Here is a 25,068-nt window from a genome sequence, read left to right on the forward strand (position 1 = left end):
AGTTACAACTTTAATCAGTATAAGACCCATTTCAGTCAATTATCTGAAATAGGATATTTTTATTAAGTTCCTGGCTGATAGACCTGTTTTCTTTTCTACTCATTATTATTCATATTACCAGTGTAGACAAAAAGATTCTAATTTTAAGGAGGGAGCTTGCTGATTAGGTAGACAAGACCAAGTCTACCAGGGTACCAGCTCTCAGATGCATGACCAGACCTAACTCCAGGTTAAGGGTTTCCTTGTTTTCCTTTCATGTCACAAAGCACCCCCTGCCTCTTGGATGGAAAGAGAAAAAGAATTAGAGATTGGTATGCAAGGAGAAGCTTTCCAAAAACTATGAAATTGCTCCAAGTAAGAGAGAGTGAAGCTGAATTCCAAGGATGGTCTAGGAGGAAGGGAGAGAGGGAAGAAGGTGAGATGGAAAGGGAGGAAGGAGAAGCCAGTAAGATGAAGAAAGACTGCTGTGACACGACACCTTCTCAAGAGCACCAGACATTCCACCCTGAGCTTGCAGAAGGCCCAGACAGAGTGGGGTTCTTGAGGCAACTGGTGAAGACCCAACTGACTGTCTGACCTGGGCTCAGGCAAAACAGAGATGACGTGCATAGATGCAAGAACTGAAGCCAAGGGGCCCAGGAGAGCAGATCATGGACTTCCGTACCTGTGCAGCTGGGACTTGAGCCCGGTTTAACCATATGTCCGACGACAAAGGAACCACTGGATGACACTGCTAGTTCAACAACAAATAATCGCATCATTATGTGGTATCATGAGTTTAATAAAATTGTGTCAGTTCTTATAAACAGTAATAAGAAAACCAAATCTTAATCCTTTAGAGCCAAGAGAAAGCAAGCATTTAACCCCACATACTGCACAAAAGCGAAGCCAAGCCCCATAGCAGCTCCAGTAATTTGCTCTATGTTACAGGATCACAAGTGGAAAGCCTGGGATTGGCCGGAGGCTTCCTGAAGCCACTTTCCTATTGTATGTCCAAATCAAACAGCAAAGAAACATAATAAAAATGAATGAGTTTTTAGACATAAGTTTCACAAGACGGGGACTTGGAAGACTGGGGCTCTAATCTCACATCTGCCTCTTTGCAGGTATTTGCCTCTGGAAAAGCCGCTTTCCCTCTCTGAATGTTTCTTCATCTGCTAAGAATGACTGGCTTGGTTCCTTTCAACTAAAATATTTGTGAGGGCTCCTGCTTAGGGAAAAGCAGATGTTTGTTAGAGTTCATGAGGTAAACGATGACACGTGTAAATTCTGGAAAGGCTCTTTTGGGAACAAACTTGAGATGACATGATAATGTACATAACTAGCATTGTCCCAGCTACTACATGCCCCTCACCTGAGGCACATAGGGTGCGGGAAGGAGCAGACAGAAGAGGGGAGATAACCAAATACACAGATACATTTATAATGGCCCAGTCTCTGTACCCACAGGCAGAATTGTTAGTCTTTAGTCCTCTAGGCAGCCACTCTTTCCCCTGACAAGAGTCCTGGAGGGGCTCAGGAGCTTTTCTGGGAAGTCGTGAAATTTCTGCTCATTCTTGGCATCCTGCCCTTTGTGGGACTCACCCTCCCACCCACTTGGCCCTCTGTTTGTCCCACTCTCTATTTACATTCTCTATTCTTCAACTCTAATATTTTAGACTGACCTGCCTGACCTGGAGGTGTCCCTGCTGGGATAGTCTCTCTCCCATTTTCTTCCTTGGTCCCCTGAGGTTTCCCACCCATACCTGCCTTGCTGTAGTTGAGACGAAGAGCTCTGTCTTGCCCCATAGTTACAGGTCTGTCCAGTTGCCCAGGAGAGAAGTCTTGTGGTCTCAATCTCTACCAGACCTCCAAGGGCTTCACATCTTCACGTGGGCTTATTGATTGTTTCTCCTGTATTGTCTCATTTCTCCATCATATATATACTCAACAATTATGACGTGTGAGGTACAGTTTCTAGGCAACATGGAAAGGGGAGTGAACAGAATAGACAAAGTTCATATTCTAGTGGTGATGAGAGAGTGCGGGTGGGAAATAGGGTCACCAAATAAAATATAGGGTGCCCAGTTAAATTTGAGTTTCAGATAAACAACTCAGTTTTAATATGACTGTGTCCCACCTGGGATACACTTAACTAAAAAATTATGTCTTATTTATCTGGAATTAAAATTTAGCTGGGTGTCCTATTATTTCCCAAATCTGGAAGCCCTAGTTTGGGAGACAGAAAAGAAACAAGAAATTATGCCTTACATGATAACTAGTGCGATAGACAAAAAAAAATCAGGTAATGGCTGTAGGGAGGGGTGTTGTGGTGGTGCTGGGGCACTGGGGAAACCCCTGTGGTAAGACCTTTGAGCCAAGCTTCCAGAGGTGAGAGGGTAAATCCCTGCAGAGAGAGAACCCCACGTCCAGAGGCGCAGGGCTCTTTCCTTTTAGCATCTTGAAACATAGAGGGTAGTGAGACTGCAGCGTGGGTGAAGAAAGCAGCCAAAGGTGAGGTCAGGGAAGCTTCAGGGACAGACCACGAAGAGGGGGCTCTTATAAGGATTTTGGCTCCTGCTCTGAGCGCAGGGGCACGGCCTGAAGAGGGCTGAGCAAAGGGCCCTCTACCTGACTTGTTTTTCAGAGAACGTTGGGGACGGTGGGGAGCAAGCAGATGGGTTAGGAGGTCCCCAGATGAGCCTCTAGCCCGTGTGCTGAGGCCGACGGAGGCTGTGCCGCCTCACTCGCGGGCCTCACTCTCCCGCCCCAGCTCTGCCCTCTGCCCCCCACACGCCGCCGTCTGTCGGCGGAGTCCTGTGGATTTTACGGGCGGTCCACTCCCTGTTCTGAAATCTTGCGGTATGTTGACTTTCCTTCATCCTGATTGGGCGCTTTCCCTGCTTTTAAAGGGTTTTGGTTCATGTGTTTTCTAAATTATTAAAGAATTTTATGCTTTAAACCAATGCTGTTTAATAGAAGTTTAGCACAAGCCCCAAATACAAGTCACATAGCTAATGTGAATTTTCTTAGTAGCTACATTTTAAAAAGTAAAAGCAGGTAATATTAATTTGAACAGTGTTTTATTTAATTCAATATTTATATAGAGCTGTCATTTCATTATATAAATTAATACTTCAAGATTAATAATATACACACTATTGATGAGATATTTACTTTTTTTTCCCTTCTGAGTCTTCAATATCCATATTTTACATGTTTCCAGCCACATTTCCAGGGCTCAATAGCCACATGTGGCTAGTGGTAACATATTAGGTAACACAGGTTTAAACTCTGCTTATTTGCCCTTATCACAGTCTTTAGAGCCTGGGCACACAGAGTCAGCAGTTTTAGAGAGAAAGGGAAGTGGGAAAATTGTCCAGGGAACAAACTATATCAAATAATGTGGGAATGAGAACATTTTTCCATTTAGATTCCAAAAACATTGGTGCCACACATCTGTAAGATGATTCATATATCCAACAACAAATAAATTACTATTTTTATGGTTATTCAATTAGTTTGCTTAGTGTAAGAATCTAATATGGACTACTCCAATTTTCCTTATGGCTCTGTGGCTCAATTTTTGGTTTTTAATTCCAACTTGTCCCCCTTCTTTGTGCCATTTTAGTACCAGGTTGTTCAGTCCTAAATGTGTTTAGCTATAATGTTGCCCAGGATTTTCTTTCTTATTGAATGCAAAATTAACAATCTCCAGTACACAAGTGGGTTATGTTTTAGATTTCAAATATGTACAGATAACATACATAGAAAAAACTGTTTCCAAGGATGAATAATGTGTCAGGCCAACCCACACAAACTTATTAAAAAGTGGAGCTAAGTTGTAGTATTATTACTGTGAACTGGCTCTCCCTTAAGTCAAACTTCTTAAAACTGGGGTGTCTAGGGAGTTCAAAGAAGTGCAGGAAAACAAAAGAAGCAGAGGATTTTTCTAGAGCATTAAGAACATGTGAAAATTGGAGCTGGAGTTCTTACCTTATTGTGTGGTAAAATTCCACGTTTCTGTACATTTCAAGGTAAAATATGTTGGTCACCATGTACCTCTTACATTCACCCAAGTTTATGTTCATACCCATCTTCCATTAGGGGACTAGAGTAAAAAACTAAACTGGAGAGAGAATAAATATGAATGGAGAGCAGAAGCCTCATTTTCAGGACTTTTCCCCAAACACTTATATCTGGAAGTCGCTGTTGGGTGCCTCACTGCTTTCAGAGAGTCCTCCTCTACCAAGTGTCACTTACCCAATTGCTACCAAAGCCTCTTAGGCCTTACAAAGGGACACCCGCCGGGCCCCCATGACTGCCAGCAGTAGAAGAATGACTAAAGGCCAATCCTGCTCAACACTCAGGCCACTATGATCCTTTTATGCACTGTCGCCTTCGGGAAGAAAGACCCAGTACACCCAACATTTTAGAGAGCTACCAGTGATCAACAAGGCCTGTCTTTAGTCTTTATTTTATTGCACATCCACACTGACACCACCATTTCCAAGGCCGGGGAAGAACAGCCTTAAGTCTCATGCCTTCTGATGCTCATTACCACTCTGTCCACCCACCGCTGGTCTATGTTCCTTGTAGTTATTTTCCTCTTCTGTTCGAGTAAGTTCTTTCTGAAAATGCAGTACTTATGGGAAACAAATCCATTTTGACAAGTGAACATAAAATTATATTATACTGAAAATTTTAAGCTATGATTCATTTTAAATTTCAATTGCCAAATGGAAAACAATTGTGATTGAGTGATAGCAAGCAACATTACTGCTAAATGACCTGTTTCCCTGTAGCACTCAATTTTGTAAGAAAACTGCATTCCATTCTACCTTTAAGTATTTTTTCAAGTGGTCCCTGAACAGCAGTCTGGGAACTAATTGTAAAAGCCTTGAGTGAAGTTTTAGGTGAGAGTTCTAAGGTGTTTGGTTTAAGAGCAAGGGAAGGAAGGGAGGGAGAGAGGAAGCAGCAAACATCCTTCTTAAAAGCTAGTCCACATTATTCTCAGTTTAAATAAAAAACAAACTGTCACTTGGGAGCAATACAATTGGAGTAGCATTAGAATTTAAAGAACAGTGGAGAAAACCCCATCAATCTACCTGTGGTTAAGATGTGCACTGCTGTTTTTCTTTATTACTATCTTTGGATGTCCTTCATTATTTGTGACTATGAAATGCATGAGAAAGAGATGGATGGATTACCTAACAAACTTGAGACTAGCTCTCCACACCCATGAAACTTAATTCCCATCTTTTTGGTCTGCTTTTCTGATACATTTTTCTGTGTATGTACATTTTTACTACATTGTGTGGTAATAGAATATCGTTGTAACTTTTATTTGAAGAGACCTCATGATAATATTTTGTTCTCATAAACCAGAAAATATTAATATACTGAATGACATCTGGTTCATTCTTCATTAAGATTTCCCTTTGTTTTTCTGTTTATTATCCCTCCTTTGTTCATAAAGTGCAAGAAAATGGCTTAAAAAAAAGTTCTATGACCTCAATTAGATGTCCTCAAGTTATTTGTGTATTTATCTTTTTTTAATCACTCAAAAATAAGCTCTTTAAGCACAGACACCTCTCATGTCTATTTCATCATGATATCCCATGAATACAAAGCCCAGAGTAGAGCATACAGTAATTTTCACTAAAGGCTAATTAAATGAATTAATGCCTTCCAGAATCCTATAGCCTGGCTTAGTACTAAGAGTTGTACAACATTTTATCTTTAACATACCTTTCACACAACCTGAAAACTAAGTTTGGATAATAGAAGAATGCTCCAGAGCCTCCAAGTATTTGAATAGATTTTTCTTGATGTAACTTCTTAGAAAGGTAAAATGCCAACAGTCATTTCTCCTTTTTATCCTGCTTTGATTCATTCAGAAAATAGTTTTGTTCACATTTTAGCTTTAAAATTACAAACATATGAAAAAGTATTTACCCTTACAAGTGATAAAATTTAAAACTGAGCAACAATAAACTTGTTTGTGCTTATTAAAATAGCCATAAAAGTAATCAAAATTGTGATATCCAATGCTAATGAAATTGTGAGAGAGAATACAGATTGGGTACCTACAAAAGCAGATAAAACTCAGAACTAGTTTGGAAAGCAATTTAGTAATATTTACAGAGGTATTTATTTTAGTTTATCTTTAATAACAAAATTGAGAACAACCTAAGTATTGGACAATTTAGGACATATTAAGCAAATAATCACACCTGACATTGATAGGCGATAAACTATCCACAAGACTATTATGAGTGAAAACAATGTGTGGCATAAGTTAATAAAAACATTAGAATGTCAACCTTTGTAATAAGCTTACAATTATTTGAAAATATGTTAGCATACTTAAGAAAAACTAGAAGGAAACAGGACAAAATGCAAACAATTATAATGGTGTGATGGGATTATGAGTGCAATTTTTGTTTCTTTTTACATTAAAACATTAACAATGTATAAAATCAAAGAGAAAAAAGAATCAAGTTTTAATCCCTCAATATTCATGTATTAAGGAAGACATTCTGCAGATACCTAACAAACATTTATCTTGCTTACTTCAAAATATCAGCATATATTTTTTCCAGTCCAGGGTTTTATTATTATTCTGGCTGCCATGGTTATTCTTTGAAAGTCAACAAAGCTTGTATTGTTCTCTGGCAGCATCTCTTGTTTGCATTAAGCCATGAGTTATGATATTAGGGCATCCTGTTGGAGATTCCTTGAAGAAAGCAGACTTGATAGCTCTTTTTCTGGTTGCAATAGTAAATGATAGTCATCTTTCAGGGCATATTCTATTTCCAAGTTCTTACCCTTTGCAGTGCACAAATGGTCTATCAAAATTTTTCTATAATGGCCATCGTTATTCTAAGTCAGCATTGTTGCCATTTTTACCAAGGAAAATGCAAGAGTTGTGATTATAGTGTAACTATATGTAAGAAGTAGAATTTCTTCCAGGAATTTAAGACTAACAATTAAAATTATACAGTATAATAGTAAAACTTTTTTTTCGGCTCTTCTTGAAAAACACAGTAAGGTTCACATTGCTTAGTTATTCTGTAGCTGTATATAAATTATGTAAATTATATTTAATTCAGATTTCTACTCCTTCTGAAAGGTCACTTATAAATATGGAATATAAACCAAATGATAACGAGTATAGAAATACTTATGATCTACTCTCTCCTAATTTCTAGATGCATTCATTCATTCAACAATGTATCATATCTTTAAGAGCACAACCTCTTAAGCCAGATCATGTTCAGATCTTGGTTAAAGTTGTGTAAATCTGGAAAAACTACTTACCCTCTCTGTGCCTTAATTTCTTCATCTGTTAAATAGAGATAAAGATAGTACTTAACTAATACAGATTTGTAAGAGTTAAGTGAGTTCATGAATGTAAAACTCCTGGCACTTAGGAAATGTTACTGTTATTATTAATGTACCTGCTTTTAAAGCTGAGAGCCCAAGTATAAAAATAGCACAATCCCTGCCCTCCAGGTAACCGAAAACATGCTTAAAAATCAAGTTTTCTGTAGAACCCCAAATTGCTCTAAAAATAAAGTCTGGGATTTTTTTTTTAAATCAGCTAAGAAGCACCTTTATGATCCTTAGTGGAAAGAAGAAAGTTGTCCAGGAGTTGGAGCGCACAGTTAAGAGCTTTGGGGATGTTCTTAAATGAATACAAAATTCTGGTTGATGGAAGTTGGAGCCACATGGAGGCCCTGAGAGCCAGAGTTTCCTTCCTTTGCTTACAGGCACTTGAAGGGACATCTCCTCTTTGGAAACAGTTGCTGGGTCAGTCTAGAAAGACTGGCATGCATCTTCAACTTCCTGGAATGGGAAACTTTTCTAACCTAACAGCCATCATCTTTTCCCCAAATTCCTTATCATTCAATGTAACAATGAAAGCCACAAGTCTGAGTGTTTTATTCTAATTATTTTTACAGTGAAATTGGAAAAAGAAACCAAAGCCATTTTTACTTTTAACTTTGGAGCCAAATGTGTCTAAATGAAGTAGGTTGGTATTCACAGATGTGTATGTTCTTCAAGATTTAGATTTGAAAATTCTCATTTGATTAAGTCTAACAAATACAATAACTTAGTCTTTATTTTCCTGAGATGATGAGTCACTTAAAAATGCTCCATCAAGAGGGTCTTATGTTTTCAGATGTGCCTTTACTCATTCAACAAATATTTATTTGATGCCTGTGCCTACATTGTACCCAACACCGTACTAGATATGCATTTCCACTGGTAAGTTGCTGCAGCTTTCTTAATGGAGAAAAGACTGAATGAAGGAAATTAACCTGTGGAAAGTAACCAAAGGAAATTTTCTCCTGGTCTCTTAGTACATAGAATTTTGGACGAAACAAGCTATCTTGTATTTAAACTAATAGTCATTTATTTTCTATCTAATTCCAGAGCATTATCAGATGGCTATATCTGCTAATGATCTATGTAACGGTTTGATCTTATCTGTTTTGTTTAGTAGTATCTTTTTTATTTTGAGGGTGAGCTTGGGTTGCCTGGAGCAGGAGGACAGAACGGAATACCAGGACTAAAGGTAAGTAAAAATAAAACCAAGCAGTATCATGTAAGACATGAGTTTTCATGAAATTTTAAGCTAGTACAATTTTTGTTTATATTTCACTGGCTTAACCTGGATGGCATTTTTTTTTTGTCAGTCATATAATATGCTACAGTATACAACTTTGTGACTAATGAATAAATCATGTTTGTGATTTTTGTTAGCATTAAAAATGCAGAAAAACAAATAGGATATGATTGTCTAAAAGTCTTTATTCTGGAATACTTACATAGCATGAGAAAGTCCATGTTTCAAAAATGACTGTTGTTATTTTGCCACATAATAAGCATATGAAAATGTCGGCCATGTCCATACTGCCTAAAATTTGCATGACATTTACAAGACTTACTAAAGATGATGTTTACAGTGCCACTGTGGCTTTTCCTCAAAATTTGGCCCCCACCAACACTTATACCACATAACCAGTTAATAAAATGAAGAGAAAACTAAAGATGTGTCATGTTTAAAATTTTAAAGTGGATGTAGTCTGAATTACTAAATAGGGAAAAAATGTAATGAGGACCTTTCTGGGGGGGGGGTCAGGGACTGCAAGTTTTCTTTGTTTTTGGAAGAACAAATGATTCTATTAAATATAAAAAGATTGGTGACAGTTTAGTTTAAACCACACAGGCACATAAATCCCAAATCCTTTGATGAGTGAACATCCCTTGAAGTACAAAACTAATGTCTAATCCCATCAGCTGTGCTGGTGTGTATCCTTACACACAGATGCCTGTCAGCTGATTTTACAGATCACATTGCTATTGACAGGCGCCTAGGACATACTTAAAATTTATAGACCTGTCCTGTGTCCTCCAGGAGGGGAAAGAAAATGTTCCTTCTGGGATACAGCCATTCTCCTGTCTTCTTCCCTCTCTTGCTCTGTGCTAAAAAGCCAAATGACAGGAGTTAATGCTTAATGCATGTTCTCAGTGCTATTCTTCTGTTGCCTAGCAACCATCAGGATGGATGTTCAGCAGAGAAAGGTAGCCAGAAATTCAGAAAGCCAAAGGGTCAGAGTTCCAACAAATGAAGAGTCTTGCCTCCAAACTGGCTTCTACAGTGGGTCATAATTTTTAAAAAACACTATAATCACCTTAAACCATATTTTAAAGCAGCTTGATCTGATGCCAACACTTACTCATGCTTTGCATAAGGAGAATATTATCATAGTATATATGAGTTACTTTAGAGCTCTCCCACTCCATTCCCCGTCCCTTCCTGGGTAAAGTGAGAATGAGATTCTTTTCAGAGGACAGTTTTGCATTTCAGTCCTGATACTGTCCTGGTTATCATTTTAAGTAAAGACATTCTCCTAAACTCACTTTGATTCTGTCCCATGTTAGTGTCTTTCCTGAAAGTACCAGTGCCTCCTAAAATATACCTGATCTGGAACATGCTGGTGAGCAGTGGGCTAAAGAGAATCCATGACACCATGGGAGGGTCCGAGTTCAGGACCAAGTTTATGGTCATGTCAGGGGGACACAGACTGGGGGGCTGTTCTGGGATCCTGGCTGCTGAAATAACCCAGGCCCCAGGGGCTGCTGTATATAAAAGACTTCATGGAAGGGCGTGTTAGCTCACCTTACTGCTTCTGAGTTTGGGCAGAAAAAAAGTTGTAGACAACAGAGCAGCTCAAGACAGTGAGTTTTCACCACACTGTTCTCCTTAGTGCCCCAAAAGCTGGGTTTTAGATGGTAATTTTTAATGTCTTTGTTTTGTCCTTTAAAAGCAAATATTAATATTATATTTGATGTTGATATTCATGCCCAGTTCTCCATCATTTTACCATTTGTTTTCATGTAGCAGCTATGTATTGTCAAGATAGAAAGTATCATGTATAATTTCCCTAATATGTTCAATCTGCCTTTGTTTGGTGTTCCTTAACTAGGTGTTTTATAATGTAATGTGTCACTCAATCTTTGTTCTTTTGCCCAGGGAGAACCTGGAGAACAAGGAGAAAAGGTGAGAATGATTCTGCCTGTGTGTATCTTTTTTTCCCAAAGCTGTGCCAAACTGAACTATATTGTAAGTATGGATGGATAGATGCAGATATAGAACTAGAAATAGATGCAGATACAGAGAGATATAATAACAACTGGTTTTTTCAAACAATCAATTTGTGGAAGGAGAAAATAATGTAATTCCTATATATGGACAGAGGTTTGGGGGAAAACACTTAAGGAAATGGAAGGACAAGGAGCACATTTAAACATTCTATGTCAGACTTGTAAATAGCTTTGAAAATCCCTCTGCCCACAATATTTCTGTTCTACTTACTTGCTAATGCAACCTGAGTACTTCTCTGAGCATCCGCATCTCTCTCTGCTGCTTCTTAGGTCAAGTTAAAGGCATACAGATGTTTACCTGCAGCAAATATACTGAAAGTTGCCCCACAAAGAATTCCCATAAAAACCAAAGAGAAATAAAAGCAGGGTGCCCTATGTGAAATTTCTCTTAGCTCTCCTTCTTCAGTACTTTGGGGCATGTCCTGAATATTTGTAGACTCTTGGTGCATATTGTGATGCTAATTTTCCTTACATAATGCTCTTCAGAACCGATCTGATCTATCTGACAAGTCAGTATCACCACCTGTAATCCCCAAAGAAGTATATCGAAAGATCCAGCAAACTTGATGCATGTAACTGTGTTTTTCGGCACTATGAAACAAAAATTAGAAAGACATTTATTTAAGCAGGACAGCAAAACAGAGTAGGCTTTGCTCAGTCAAACCCTTCATTTCGTGACTGCTTTGAGCCAATTCTCCTAATAAGAAAGTTTGTTTTGTTTTTTAATAAAGGGATTTCCAAGCAGTTTTTTAAAGTATGCTAGTAAGCTGCTAATCAAAGTTCCCTCATAACATATTCTCAGTATGTTTATTTGGCATCCAACTAGTTCGTTGTGATGAACTTGAAATTAATTTTCAGCCATCAGATGATTCTTTTGTGAAGGAGCAGTGCCAGCACTATTCCAGGGTTCATCAGACAAAGCAAGTCTGGCTCCCAGGGCTGGCTGTGGTGTGCCCACCACCTTAGACAAATTCCTGAGCAGGTTAGCTTCATGCATATCTGAAACAGGAAAAGAAAATGAAGAGAAAAAGTGAAAGTTCCCCCTCACACACATTCCCCACCTCTCCCAGGGAAACCGTTATCAATAGTTTCTCTCTTATTTTAAGGAAATTTTTAAAGAATAGATAATGACCTCTTATGAAGCTAATCAGAAGGGCCTTCCAGCTTAAGGAATATATGAACAGTAACTCGTTGTTGTTAATGGCTGTCATTAACAGCTTTTGATGTGGCAGTCAGTGTCCTAGTTGCTTTATGCACAGTGTATTGTTAATTTCTAGTAATCCCATAAAGTATTCTTGCCCTTATATTACACAGGAGACCTGTGATGCGCAGAGCATTTCATTTGCCCGGTAGGCACTGGAGCTCGGCTCTCGGTCTTTCTGGCTCTAAAGTCCTGATGTTTCTGCTGTAATGTGCCGTAAAACTTAAATTAACAAATTCAGAATTCAAAGAAGCAAAGTATGGATAATAAATGAATGCTTTTTTTCTTAATAAACTGCTTTGTGGGTAGAAAGGAGCCATCCATGAGATAATAGGCATAGAAAAATCTCAAAAATAACCACAGAAGCATCAACTCCCCAATTTATTTTACTGCAATTTTTTTTAAGAGTTTGCTAATAAAATACAAAGCATTCATTTCACAAATGCAGAACAGACAGGTGCAGATAAATCAATATTCGGCCCACAGGTTGTGAGGATCATGTCATGCACTTGGAGGCTCTAGAGATTTGAGATGGAAGTGAGGACAGAATAGGACTTACACAGACGGAAGGGAAAGGAGTCAGGCAGCAGGAAGTGGCTGGGAAGGGCCCAAGGCAGGAAGACCCAAGGTGTGACAAGGAAACGGTCAGGAAAGAGTGTCTGTCACACTGGAGTGTTGTTGAGCTGAGGAGAAAAGAGTTAAGAAGACTTCAAGTGCCAGAATAAGCTATCAGAGGGCAGAGAAATTTCTGTTAATATCGTGGAGTAGTTTCAAACTCTCAGCCATGTTCATTGTAATAAACTTTATCTAGACTAGTTGATATCAGGCAGCTGCCCAAGTAAAAGTGCATTGGCTCCTTAGAACATGTATGGCAGATGTTAATGCATATAGTGCTTATGAAAGAATACAAAATAATGAATGATACCCTTTGAGTAATGTCGCCAGTGTATTTTACATGCGTTGCTTTTCCCCTCCTTAGGGAGATGCTGGAGAGGATGGCCACAAAGGTGATACAGGCGAAAAGGTACAGTATCATGAAATATGAAAGAGGATGTGTGGGGCAGGAATATTACATATATATGAAACTGGGAGATTTTGAGAGAGTTTAAGTAAGTGGTTGGTGGTAGCTTAGTATGATAAGATCAACAAGTTTAGGAAAAATTTAAATAGTCAGTTTATGAAAGGTGATTATTCTATAAGGTCCCAGCTACAATTTAAGTATTTTAAAAATAAAATGGTATGTCACAAATTCTTGAAAAGAAGTAGCTACATTTCCAGTAATATGGCTTTCAATGAATATAAACATTTATATTCATGGATAAATAGAACAGTCCCTTTATATGCAGAAATATAAAAATAGAGTTCTTAAAGTGATTACATTTGTCCCAATTTTAGGACAGAACATGTCAGAGAACTGGGGTGAGATTTCAATCTTTGAAAGGAAATGTCACTTGATTACAGCTTCTCACGCAGTCTTGAAATTTGCCTCAACTTGAAAGCACCTAAATCAGGATTTTGTCAGCCTTTGGATTGTCATTTTTCTCATCTTATAAACCATTACTAGCTTTTATATTACAGTGGTCTTGTGGATCATCTGCCACCACCTCTTTTTTCCCCTAGTCTATCATTATAGCTTTTGCTTAGATTCATACTTTACAGACATCTCTGACATAAGAAGGATATTTTACTTCCCTTGTGCTGTGTATGTTAAGAATTAAAAGATCTTTTAAGAGACCAAAATAGAATAGGCAGTCAGATTTTAATTTAAATCAAGCTAAGTAATTGAGTGCTGAAAAAAAGAAATATTCATTTAGGCTGAAAATTATTACAGTACAGATGGATAATGGTTAGTCATAAAAACATACCATGAAATAAAGAGAAATCTATTTTTCCCATCCTTATAAATATTAATATTAATATGGCATGGGTGGTAGGAATGAATGAATGTCACTAAGTAGCAATTGTGTTTGCATTCAAGGAGCAGTCGGGGGCCTAGAGTGGGCTCTCAGTTTCTTGGCAGCAGTGTGTCCTGCCCCCAGCCTCAGGGCTGCTGACACGCTGGGCCAGGTCATTCCCTGCTGTGGAGGCTGTCAGAGGGTCAGCCTCATTCCGGGCCTCTGCCCACGTGGAACCAGGAGCACCCTTGAGTTGTGAAAACCTCACCTGTCTCTGGATACTGCCAACTGCTTTTGGTCTCAGTGTTTTGACCCTGGGGGCGGGGTGGGGTGGGGCAAAACTCAGGGTTTTTGTTGTTCTCACCCCTAGTTGAGAACCACTGCTGTAGACCCATTTTACCTGTCAAATTTAATTATCGTGCCATCAAATAAGGCATGACAATGTTTAGCGCTAATGAGACCAACAATATACCTCAGTGACTCTCCAAGTCAAAATTACAAACCCCAGATATATATAAATAGGGACGTTATATTTAACTTTCTTGTTTTTGCTTAAAAGCAGAGGTCAGCAAACTTCTTGTGTAAAGGGCCAGAAAATAAATACTTTAGGTGTTGCAGGCCGTGTGGTCTCTGTCACAACTACTCTACTCTGTCATTGTAGCATGACAGCAACCAGAGACAGTAAGTACACAAACGAGGGTGGCTGTGTTCCAATAAAACTTTATTTCTGGATGCTAAAATTTTAATTTCATGTAATTTTCACGTGTCATGAAGTGTGATTGTCCTTTTGATGTTTTTAACCATGTAAAATCGTAGAAACAATTCTTAACTCATGGGCAACACAAAAACAGGCGGCTGGCTAGATTTGGCCAGTGGTCCACAGGTGCCAACCTCTGCTTAAAGAAAGGAAATCTTCTAAACAGGCAGCAGTTTCTTCAAGGGAAAAAAAAATGTGTGCTAAGTCTGAACTACACCTATGTGGATTTCTGTAGAGAATTTACTCTTTAAAAAATGTATTTTTAAAGCTTCATTTTTGAGAGTTAGGCCAATAATTGTTTCTTTGATCACACATTTTTAAAATTTAGTTTTCCAATAGTACAACAATTTTTTTTCTTTGAAAGACCAAGTTTATCTCAAAGGAATACTGCTCTTATTTTTTATGTTAGTGCAAATCATTTACTATACTGACACACACACTAAATTCTTAATAAATGTTAGCTTTCTTACCACATGGATATTGAAATCAACTACATCGGTCATTCTTTTTTATCAAAAAATTTTGTAAGTCATCTGAAATTAAGTACAAAAAATGCTTCATTTAAAACAAATTATTTCTATAAACTTTCAGTGGGTCTAAACAGGGAATTGTAAATAGGAATCTGTAAGGTCTAATATGTAATCTGACCTGTAGCATTCATCCCTGAGAATGCTCTAATTAGAATATAATTTTTTATGTGTTTTTTTAAACATTTCCTGCTTCTGTCATTTGATTTGTTTCCAGCATGTTGGAAACACTCCTCTCATGGCCTTTGGGTTTAGTATGTGAAATTCATTCATCATTTACCAAGTTGGAGATGTAAAATCAAAAAAAGCTTCTTTTCTGCCATTGATGTAGTAAATTATGTCATTGACTGATTCATGTTAATAGGATTTTCTTCCTTTTGCTCCAACTCAGTGTCTTTGGATGGTAAAGCAATCTAAGCCTTTCCAGACTGGTCATCTGGAAATGCTGTGGAGCTAAGGAAACCGTTCGGCTGGGTTTCTCTGTGGCCAGCAGCTTTGGCACCCTCTAGGTTTAAGAGTGACCCACCACAGATTTCAATCATGTGACAAGTTACTGTGGACAAATTATGTTCTGCTTTTTGGAATGTTAATCCCACCAACAAATGTAGAAATGGATTCTTATCTCTTTCCTTCCATTGAAAATAGATGTGTGTGCAGCACACTGAAAGGTTAGATCATGCCACTTGATCATTCATACTTTTCCGTGGATTCAGAAGCCCCACCTTCACTTTCTTGGGATTACCTTCCTGGGCCTTCACTTCCTGTGCTCCTGCAGTCTCCATTCCCGTCAGTACATTGCCATCTTAGCTTATGCCTATAAAACATCTTTGATTTGCATCTTCTGAGCCTTTCCAGAAGCCATATCCAAAGTTGGAGGAGCCACCAGTCGAATTGTCTTCTTTTCTTAAAGTCACACATGAAGGCCTTTCCCAGTGGGCACTCCCATCCTAGTCAATGCAGGGCCCTCTCTGACTTAACAGACGATTCCCTTTGCTTAGAAGTCTCTTGCTCTCTGTACACCTCACTGCCACCTTCTAATCCTATTCTTAAATTCACTGAAACCTTAATGTATAGTCTAGTCATTTCCCTGGGACAGTCTTTCAGTCTCCTCTGAATTGGTCAGGTTACCTACTGCGTGCCTCAGCAGTCTTTAAAATCCCTTTCATAACCTTTCTCATATTTATCATAACTCCTTGTTTAATTGGACATCCAGCTCACTGCTAAAGAAAAAACAAACAAACAAAAAACAATATGGTGCCAAACTGTTCAATTCCCAGCACTGATCTAAGTTCCTGGCTCAGAGTTGGAAGATAATAAATATTTATTGAATGAACGTTTTTAAAAAAATTTTTTTTACTTTCAACTGTTTCTCATTTTCATTGAATGGTAGAACTTTTTCCTGTACCATGCATTTGCTTATGGTGCCTTCTGTGTTTATAGAGTGACACAGAATTTCCCCAAATGAAGATCTCTTCCTACCATAGACTTCTTTTAAATGGCAAAAAATAAAAAGAATATTTTCATGCTTTTCATCAGTATTTGTATATTTTAAGATATTAGTAAATGTTATCATGAGCACAGGACAAGAGCAGGGATTGTAACTGAATTGTTCACTGTGGTCTCCCCAGCTCCTGGCATCTCTGCATCCAGAATGTGGCTGCCACATACTTGGTGCTTAGTTAATATTTATTGAATGAATTAATGAATGATAGAACGTCAACCACATTCATTTCATTTATCCACATAGACTTTATTAATACAGAAATACAATTACATACCAAATGTTGTGTTTGCAAATAATCACAATAAAAAGCAGAAACTCTTGATGCTTGAATGATCAGTAGTGCAGTCAAATTCATTTATCTCAAATATCTTCGCCAAGTATTTTCCCATTTATGACTTACCCTGTGGAAATTTTTATTTCCAAACCAACTGACTTATGAAGCTAAAAGTATACTTAAGACATTGCTGAGGGTTTTTTTCCTAGTTTAATCCTATATTCATTTTCACTTTTAAAGGAATGAGGATTATAAATAATGAGTGTTTTATTTCCACTGTATGCAGCATTATCCTTTAAAATGTTTAACTTATGAATGGCTTTCAGCAATTGCCTTGCCACTTAAAAGTTATAAAAATTCCTTGAGCTATCACAGTTCTAAGTTTTTAAAAAGAGAATTAAAATATCATTCATAATTGTCCATTAAATAAAACTGCTCTAATTTCCATAAATAAACCAGACTTTCAGACAGCTGTCCTTTTCATTCCAACCACTTTCTGTGAGAATAAAACTTTGTCCTTATTCACATGAGTGGATCATCTAGCCACTTTCCATTAAAACACTGAAAAACAGTTTTTAAACTACAATTAATATAAGCAAGTTCCTTTTATTTACAACTTACTATAACCTTAATGCCCTGTTGTCAAAATGAAATAAACCAATAATTCTTTTCTTATTCCAATAAAAAGAACATGGCAATAGAATTTCAGGAATCCAAATTCATTGAACTCTAGTTGCTTCTTTATCTTCATCTGTTAAATGAAATAGTAATGTCTGCCCTGCCTCATCAGGTTTTGTGAGGTGCAAATGAGATGAACAAAAAAACTTAGCGAAGTCAAAATCGATTTTTTAAATACAGAGGTCTTATTATGCAGAATGTCACAAACCTGATTTATTGGTGTTGATGGCTTTCAGACTTGATTTGGTAGAAATAGAAATGCGCGCTGTTTTAGTGGCCACATTTATTTCACTTCCCATTTGGAACTCAATTGAATGTTAATAATTAGAATGAGAAATTAGTATTACTCTACAATAAGACAGAATAGCAGTCCTCTTTTTTATATTTTGTCATGTTTTAATTTTTCTTTGGATAATAGCAATTACAGATGTCAAACTATATATATATATATTTCCTCAATAAACAAATTTATTATTTCCTTCTCCTTCCTAAGCTATTTTTCCTTTCTAAAGGTTTTTTCATTTTGACTGCTGACATGCTGAACACATTTGCTTAAGATTTGTGCATTCATTCACTGCATGTTTATCAAGCATGTATTAGGCAGTAGGCACTGGATAAAAGTAGACATAGATTCTGCCTGCATTGAGCTCTGTGCGTAGTGGAGGGACAGACGGTGAATAGGTAGAAACAGATCACAAAGCGAGCTATACAGGTCATGAACAGAGCTCACTGATGCACAATGAGACATGTAGTTGAAAGGGCAAGTGGCTAGGTTGGTTGCTGAAGTGTACTTTGAGGCAAAGCCACTTCAGTGGAGACCTCAAGAAAGTGGAGGTGCCAACCATGGGAAACAGGAGGAGGAACTGAAGGAGGGGACAACTCCTCTATGCACAGACACCTTAGGCTTTATGTCTGTCTCTGAAAGGGATGGATGAGCAGCTTCCTAAATCTAGAACAAGAAAATAGACCCCAGGAGCTCCTTGAGCACTTGCACAGATAAGACAGCTGAGGAAATCCCCGTATGTGCCTTCCTACTGTGGCTGCTTCTGCCTTCTTGACAGTCTCAGATGACTACATTTTCTCACTTTCTTTGCTTTGTAGCATGTTCGTGGGACAAAGGATTAGAGGGAGCTTGAAAAGTCTCAGCCCTTCTCTGGCCTCATTTTGGAAATAAGCAACAATCTTAGCTATCCTTCCTGTTCTTTGCCACTAGTCCCTGGCTGCTTATTTCATAATATGTGCTTCAGGAATGTAGTCTCCCTTTATGAAATTGGGTGGAATACAGTGCCTTTTAGAAAACTCAAGACTTCTCTCACATTTGCCATGTGTCCCTGTCACCCACAAGTCATCCATCATCTATCATTTTCCAGAGACTGCGTTGCAATGAAATAAATGTGCAGGTAGAAAAAATGTGCCGGTAGTGCTGTGTGGCTTTTTCCAACTCCACATTAACCCTTTGACTTCATCTGTTGAACCCTGACTTCCCAAAGACCAAAAGGGTCAGGGAACTTCTAGTAAATGATAACCAGTGACATTAATAAAGTCCAGAAATAGAGAAAACCAAATTCTAGATCCAAAAATTATAATTTATTGCTTTAGAATACAGTGTTAGCACTGGATCAAGGAGATATGTATTAATACATTTATTCCAAGGAATATAGATGTTACATATTTTGCATTCAAAATAAATCCATATTTTTTACATTGTTTATCTTGGAAATGTTGACATCTTGACAGCTGACACATTGGTAGGTTCTTAGGCAGCCTAGTTAGGCCTCTTAATTATGGGGTTCCCTTGAGTGCCCATATTGGTAAATATGTATTAGTATGTTTTCTGTTCCCATAAATTGTGGAGTAATTGCTCATGGGTTTCATTGTAGGGTGACCCTGGATCGTCTGCTGCAGGAATTAAGGTAAATAGCCTTACCAGGCTTTGAACCCAAGCAGTTGCAGTTTTGATTTTGATATGCCTCTGCTTCCTTTTCCCTTTTACCAACTTTGAGGGTTGTAACCATTTGTATTCTCCTGCAGCTTTTGGCTTCCAAACACAACAGGATGTATCTGCTGGAAATCTGATAAAGGTTTAAATAAGAGGGCTTGCCTTCTCTTCCCTTTATGATTGGTGTTTATGGAAATGTGGATTTGTGTATGAGCTGTAGGTATATGCACAGCAAAAAATTAGGCTGTGTCTAGTGACATGTAGAATAAGAGAATGCAATGAAGGAAGTGGCCATCGAGGAGTCTGAGCCACCTCCAAGAAAGTGTCCAGAGGCCTAATGGTTTTGGAAAACTCTTCTAAGACTGTCCTTTTCATCTTTGGCTCTTTTCATCCAGGGAGAACCTGGAGAATCTGGCCGTCCAGGGCAGAAGGTAACATTTCCATTCTGTGTATTCTTTGTACTATCTCATTTTCACCATTTTATTTCTACTATCCAGTGTAACAGAAGAACGGTTATTGAAAAAATGAGGCCATTTTCATGTTTGCATGCAGAATGATCTTGATTGTTTCACCTTTTGAAAGGGTTGAAGTTGACTGTAGTAAAATGTGGAAGCACCCTCTATACATGCAAAAGGATGCTGTATGTATGAACTTGAGTCTGTGTATGCTGAACCGTGTGAGACTAACAAAGGTCTTTTGGGTTGGAATGCCAACAGCTCACCGTGCATGTTTAAAGACATTCTGCATGTTTCTGTCTTTCCTGAGAAGAAATGAGTATTTGCTAAACTGTCTCAATGGGGACTGATGGACAGTTCTTTTAAAATTGTATTCTTTTTCCTTTCATTTTAAATATCTCCCTGGTGATAATTTTTTATGTGAATCATATCTACCTGTGAATGTTATGTTATACAAAATAGATTTTTGTTAATAAACTATATTTTAATTGAAGATTAACCAACCTACAGATGCATACATTAATTTTATCAGTTGTGCTTCACTTCAGTGATAAATTGAAGGACATGCAATGAGTATCTTTAGATTCATATTCTCATTTGAGTCTGAGGCAGGAAACAACTGTTAGCAGTTTATTGTCAGAGCATGTGGATATCAGTGCCCCATGCAGTCAGATTTTAGGTAACAGATACATTGTAGCTGACAAGTAAACATGAATTCCACATTAAGCTAAATCTTTTAAGATCCTTACTCTGCCTTTGTCTAGCAATAGCTGATGTTGTAGAAAAAATATTAATAGAAGCATACAATGTACCTTACTAATGGAAAGGAAAAGAGAATAAATCCCATTGTAGTAGTTTGGAACCTTCAGACATGATAACATAATGTTCCCACGTTCTTTAAGTCATTGAGAGGATCATAGCTTTGTTTTCAACGTTTAGGATTAAAGTAATTTTTGAGCAGGTCTTTCATGTTCTTTTAATGTTTCTCTAAGTTAAAAATAGATTTTTCTCTTGAAACTAAGAATCTAATGGTAATGATTCATCAGGCCCCGTTTCAGGTAAAACTGAAACTTTTACAAAGAGCCCAGCGGAACTCTCCAAGTTTTGTTGCTCAATTCCTAAGATTTCCTACTGATGCTTCATGTAAAACATTTGAAATTAGTGGGATCTTCTAAGAGCCATGGTCTGCTTTGGTTTGAAAAAGCAGCTAATTGTCTCAGATCATCTAACAGTAGCTCCCATAGTCTTTAAAACTTAAAGGCTAAGTTTAAACTGTTCTCTGAATCTGTGATATGCTAAAAGAAATGTCTGCAAAGACTGGTAGGTCTTTTTAAAAAATATAATGAAACAAATTTGCTATAGGCTTGTACAGGTTCCTCAGTTTTCTGAGTGGAAGGTCCTAACTGATTTTCAGTTGCTTAATAAAACATTGCCTTATCATGATTATATTGAAATACAGTTTAGATTCATTTCTGGGAGTTTATAGATTTATGTATGCATGGAAACGTTAGATTTCCTTGGTATTTCATTAAAAACCTGTTTTAAATTATATTGAGAGAATGGATAGATTCATTAAAAGCTTATAATCTATCTGAATAAATATGTGCCCTAAAATAAACAGCATCTTTTTCATTAATTTTAGGCCAGATTCTGCCCTTTGATGCAATCTCACTTTCCCACAGTATTTATGACTTCCTTGGTGTAGTATCTGAATTTGACAATACTTACCCCAAGACTGATTTAAAAGTAGACTATTTCCATACTTGCTGCTTACTTATATTAGAAATGATAAACAAAACTGGGTACAGAATCAATTCAAGAGATTTCCGTGGCATTTTCCTCACCATTGCAGAACTGTGTTGTAGATTCACTGGCACTTAAGCTACTGTGTTAGGGATGTTCCCAAAAAAGCAGAGGATATCATGACAGAATGAAAACCCATTGATTAGCTTTCCACTGTCTGGTATTTTCCAATATGAAAGTTTATTAGAGTAAAATTCATAATGTAGGGGTGTTTTTAGAATAGTTTTTTTTATTTTTAGACTCAACAGTGAAGTGTGTGATTGATACGTGAGTTAGAATGTATATATGTTTGTAAAGTGAGTGTGCAGATTTATAAAATAGGTATTGTGTTTCATCACATTCTTTCCTACCTTCTCCACATCTTTTCAAAATATGCTTTTTATTTTTAAAGGGGTAAAAAAAATACTTGATCCTCCACTGGAAGGGACCCTGACAGTTGAACTTTATCTAGACATAGATGACACTGTAACAAGGGTGTGGGGTGAAAGCACAGTCCCAACTTGGACAGCAGACAAGGGTCTCATGTAATGCACAGTAAAGCATGAAAGAAAAAGAAAAAAGAAAAGTATAATGTATATATCCAAAGTTTAATCTACTTTGGCAAGTTTTCTTCAAATGGAAAAATAAAATAATTCTTAATTATGACCCAGATCTTTGGACCATGCATGCTCAAGAACTCAACTCAGAGAAGCTCCTGAGCCAAGTAATAGGCAAGACTAGAGGAGGAAGTAGCTGAAAAACTCTCTTAATTGGAAGATAAGCTTTCATGGTAAAAGACAGGAAATTTATATAGGTAGAAAGTCTTCCTAAAAATGTTATAGATATTCCACAAAGAGTAACATTAAATATTGCATAATCTTTCATTATGTCTACTACTACATTAAATAAACATAAATTTGGAAAGATCAAATTTATAAAAATCCGAGACTATGAAGTACGAATTCCTGAAACATTTGTTCATTAAAAAGTACATTTATAGGCTAATATGCCTACATACATACATATTGATATAGGGAACAGCTCAATGCTCAAAGTCTCTGTAAGTATTCAATCTACATTATAAAATATTCTGCAATATCATCTTCATCTTTCTCAAAGCTGGAAAACATGGGTGTGTGTCTATGTATGCATATATAAATAAATATCTTCTTTTTAAAATAATCATATGAGCCTTTTAATTTCGTTGGAAGACATGGGTGTGGTGAAAAATCCTGCAGGCCTATGTATTTCCACATGTTTCAAACAGGATGTCCTGAGTTTGGGAGGCCTTTTCTAAAATAATACAAAACTATGGATTTATCACCAGTATGTTCACTTTTTTTATTGTATATTCTACTGCAATTTACTGTGTATTCAAGGGCCTTGCACTGAGAAAACCTGAGAATTTTCAGTAAAATATGGATGTTAGCCCTATTTACTGGAACTTCATAAATTTATTGATTGAAGAGAAAAAAGGTAAAGGAAAAAATCAAATTTATAATATTGTGTAAAGTGTAATCTACTTGGACAAGTATTCTTTGAATGGACTATCAAAGCCTTCATAGTCATCCTTTCTTCTCTGGTTTAATCTCATCTTTGTCTCATTGTTCACAGTGGAAACTTTCACGTATATAATTTCATCCAGAATAGGTTTTCTTTTGCATTCCTGAAGTACTTTTGACCTAAGCCATACAGCTAACCATACAGCTTAGTAAACAGTCTCTGAAGTCATTTTGTGATAATATCAGAGCACATTTTGACTCTTCATAACTTGAAAGTAGTAACATTAAAGATGAAATGGCTGGTTGTTCTTAGTAGCTTTTCCTAGGAATGAGGATTGTTAAAGCATTTAGATTCAAAGAAGTGCCTCTGTCTGCCACTTTTACTGGTAGTTGATGCTATCTTTCAATTATCATCCCACTGTCTGCCCATTTTAAAACGGCATGCCCCTTTTACCTTTGAATGTTATTTCCACAAATAATAGTCACCTCAGTCCAATACAGGAAGGACTGTCATTTTCTCTGACAATCCCTTTATGCTTCTTTAGTAGGATTCAGGAGATTTTCTAAGCATTATGACCTCTTGTCATTATACTTTGTACTTCAAATAATGTAGACAATTCTGTGAAAATGAGATTTAGCTTGACTCCAGTGTGCTCACCCAAAATGTACCACTTAATCTCAAACCTGTATTCAGGAACAGCTGCATGGTACCATTAGCCCTAAAGTGCTAAGCAAGGTTACCCAGACTCAACAATTGTCAGAAATACGGGCTGTAGTTAAATATAATCTTAATCATGCATTTATCTTCTCATCATTCAGGAATGGAAAAGAAATATTACTATACTTTTAAGGGAGCAAGACTTTTAATGTATATCATCTTGATGTGACCATCTGTTCACACAGCCAACTCTTGATTATCTGAGGTGAGAGAGCACTGGAATAGGATGTGTTATTGAAATGCACGCATGATCCACATTTCAGCAAAATGCTTCAGCCTCCCCAGCAAATCATTTATGAGGGAGTAATAAAACATAGGAGTTCCTTCTCCTTTGATTCCTCTTTCTCATCTTCTGGTAGAGATACCAATGAGCAGAGAACTGGGAGGAAGAATGAAAATTCTGAAAAATCTGCAAAATGGTCAAGCAATCCCTGAATCAAGAGTTGACTGGACTGTACAATCTCACCAAACTTGAAACCAGACTATATATATATATATATATATATATATATATATACACACATATGCAGCAAGTACTCCACTGGGAACATTTGCCATGTTTTTCTCCAGATACTGTGACTGTGTGACTATTGCTCTATAATGCCATGTGATTTTCCTGTGTAGGGTGAACCAGGGCTTCCTGGGCTTCCTGGACTTCCGGGGATAAAGGTAAATACTGCTCTGACAGTTTCAGTTTCATAGAACTGTAATTGTGAGGGTCACAAAAAGTGGAAGAAAATAGGGAAAAAAATGAAAACTAAAAATGTAGTGCAATTCTTTAAATACTCTCCAGTCATCTCAACCAGTTAAAAAATTTTAATTGAAAGTTAAGCACAGGCATTGCTAACATTTGCCATTGCTACCTGGACTGAATATTCTGCTATTTAACCTCCTATACCCCTTAAATAAATATACATGTGCCACTTGATTTGAAGTCACTGGAATTCTTCAAGTCTAGAATGTCTCCTTTGACATTTTAATTTTATTCTTAAGATCCTATCAGATTTTGACTAGAATTGGTCTTGGATCCCATAAATCTAACATTCAGGCAGCTGTCTTTGTGATTCATTCATTAAAATAATCCCTCTAAAACATTTTTTCTTCTACTTCCTGTCAGTAATTCTCACTACAAAGTACAAATCATGTTACTAAAATATTTTAACCCCATATACTTTTCCCA

At 37.2% G+C, this 25,068-nt stretch overlaps 1 protein-coding gene across 1 annotated transcript in view; it reads left to right on the forward strand.

Annotated features, from left to right (window-relative positions):
- COL25A1 (collagen type XXV alpha 1 chain) overlaps positions 1–25,068 on the forward strand; it is a 457,450-nt gene that overhangs the window by 362,578 nt on the left and 69,804 nt on the right. Inside the window, exons 13-18 of the mRNA XM_037020206.2 lie at positions 8,510–8,563; positions 10,526–10,552; positions 12,837–12,881; positions 19,373–19,405; positions 19,827–19,862; positions 24,513–24,557. Coding sequence (XP_036876101.1) covers positions 8,510–8,563; positions 10,526–10,552; positions 12,837–12,881; positions 19,373–19,405; positions 19,827–19,862; positions 24,513–24,557 — 240 coding nt within the window. The remainder of the gene's footprint in view (positions 1–8,509; positions 8,564–10,525; positions 10,553–12,836; positions 12,882–19,372; positions 19,406–19,826; positions 19,863–24,512; positions 24,558–25,068) is intronic.

This window comes from Manis javanica, chromosome 5 (assembly GCF_040802235.1).
Source record: "Manis javanica isolate MJ-LG chromosome 5, MJ_LKY, whole genome shotgun sequence".
In the NCBI taxonomy this organism is placed as follows: domain Eukaryota; kingdom Metazoa; phylum Chordata; class Mammalia; order Pholidota; family Manidae; genus Manis; species Manis javanica.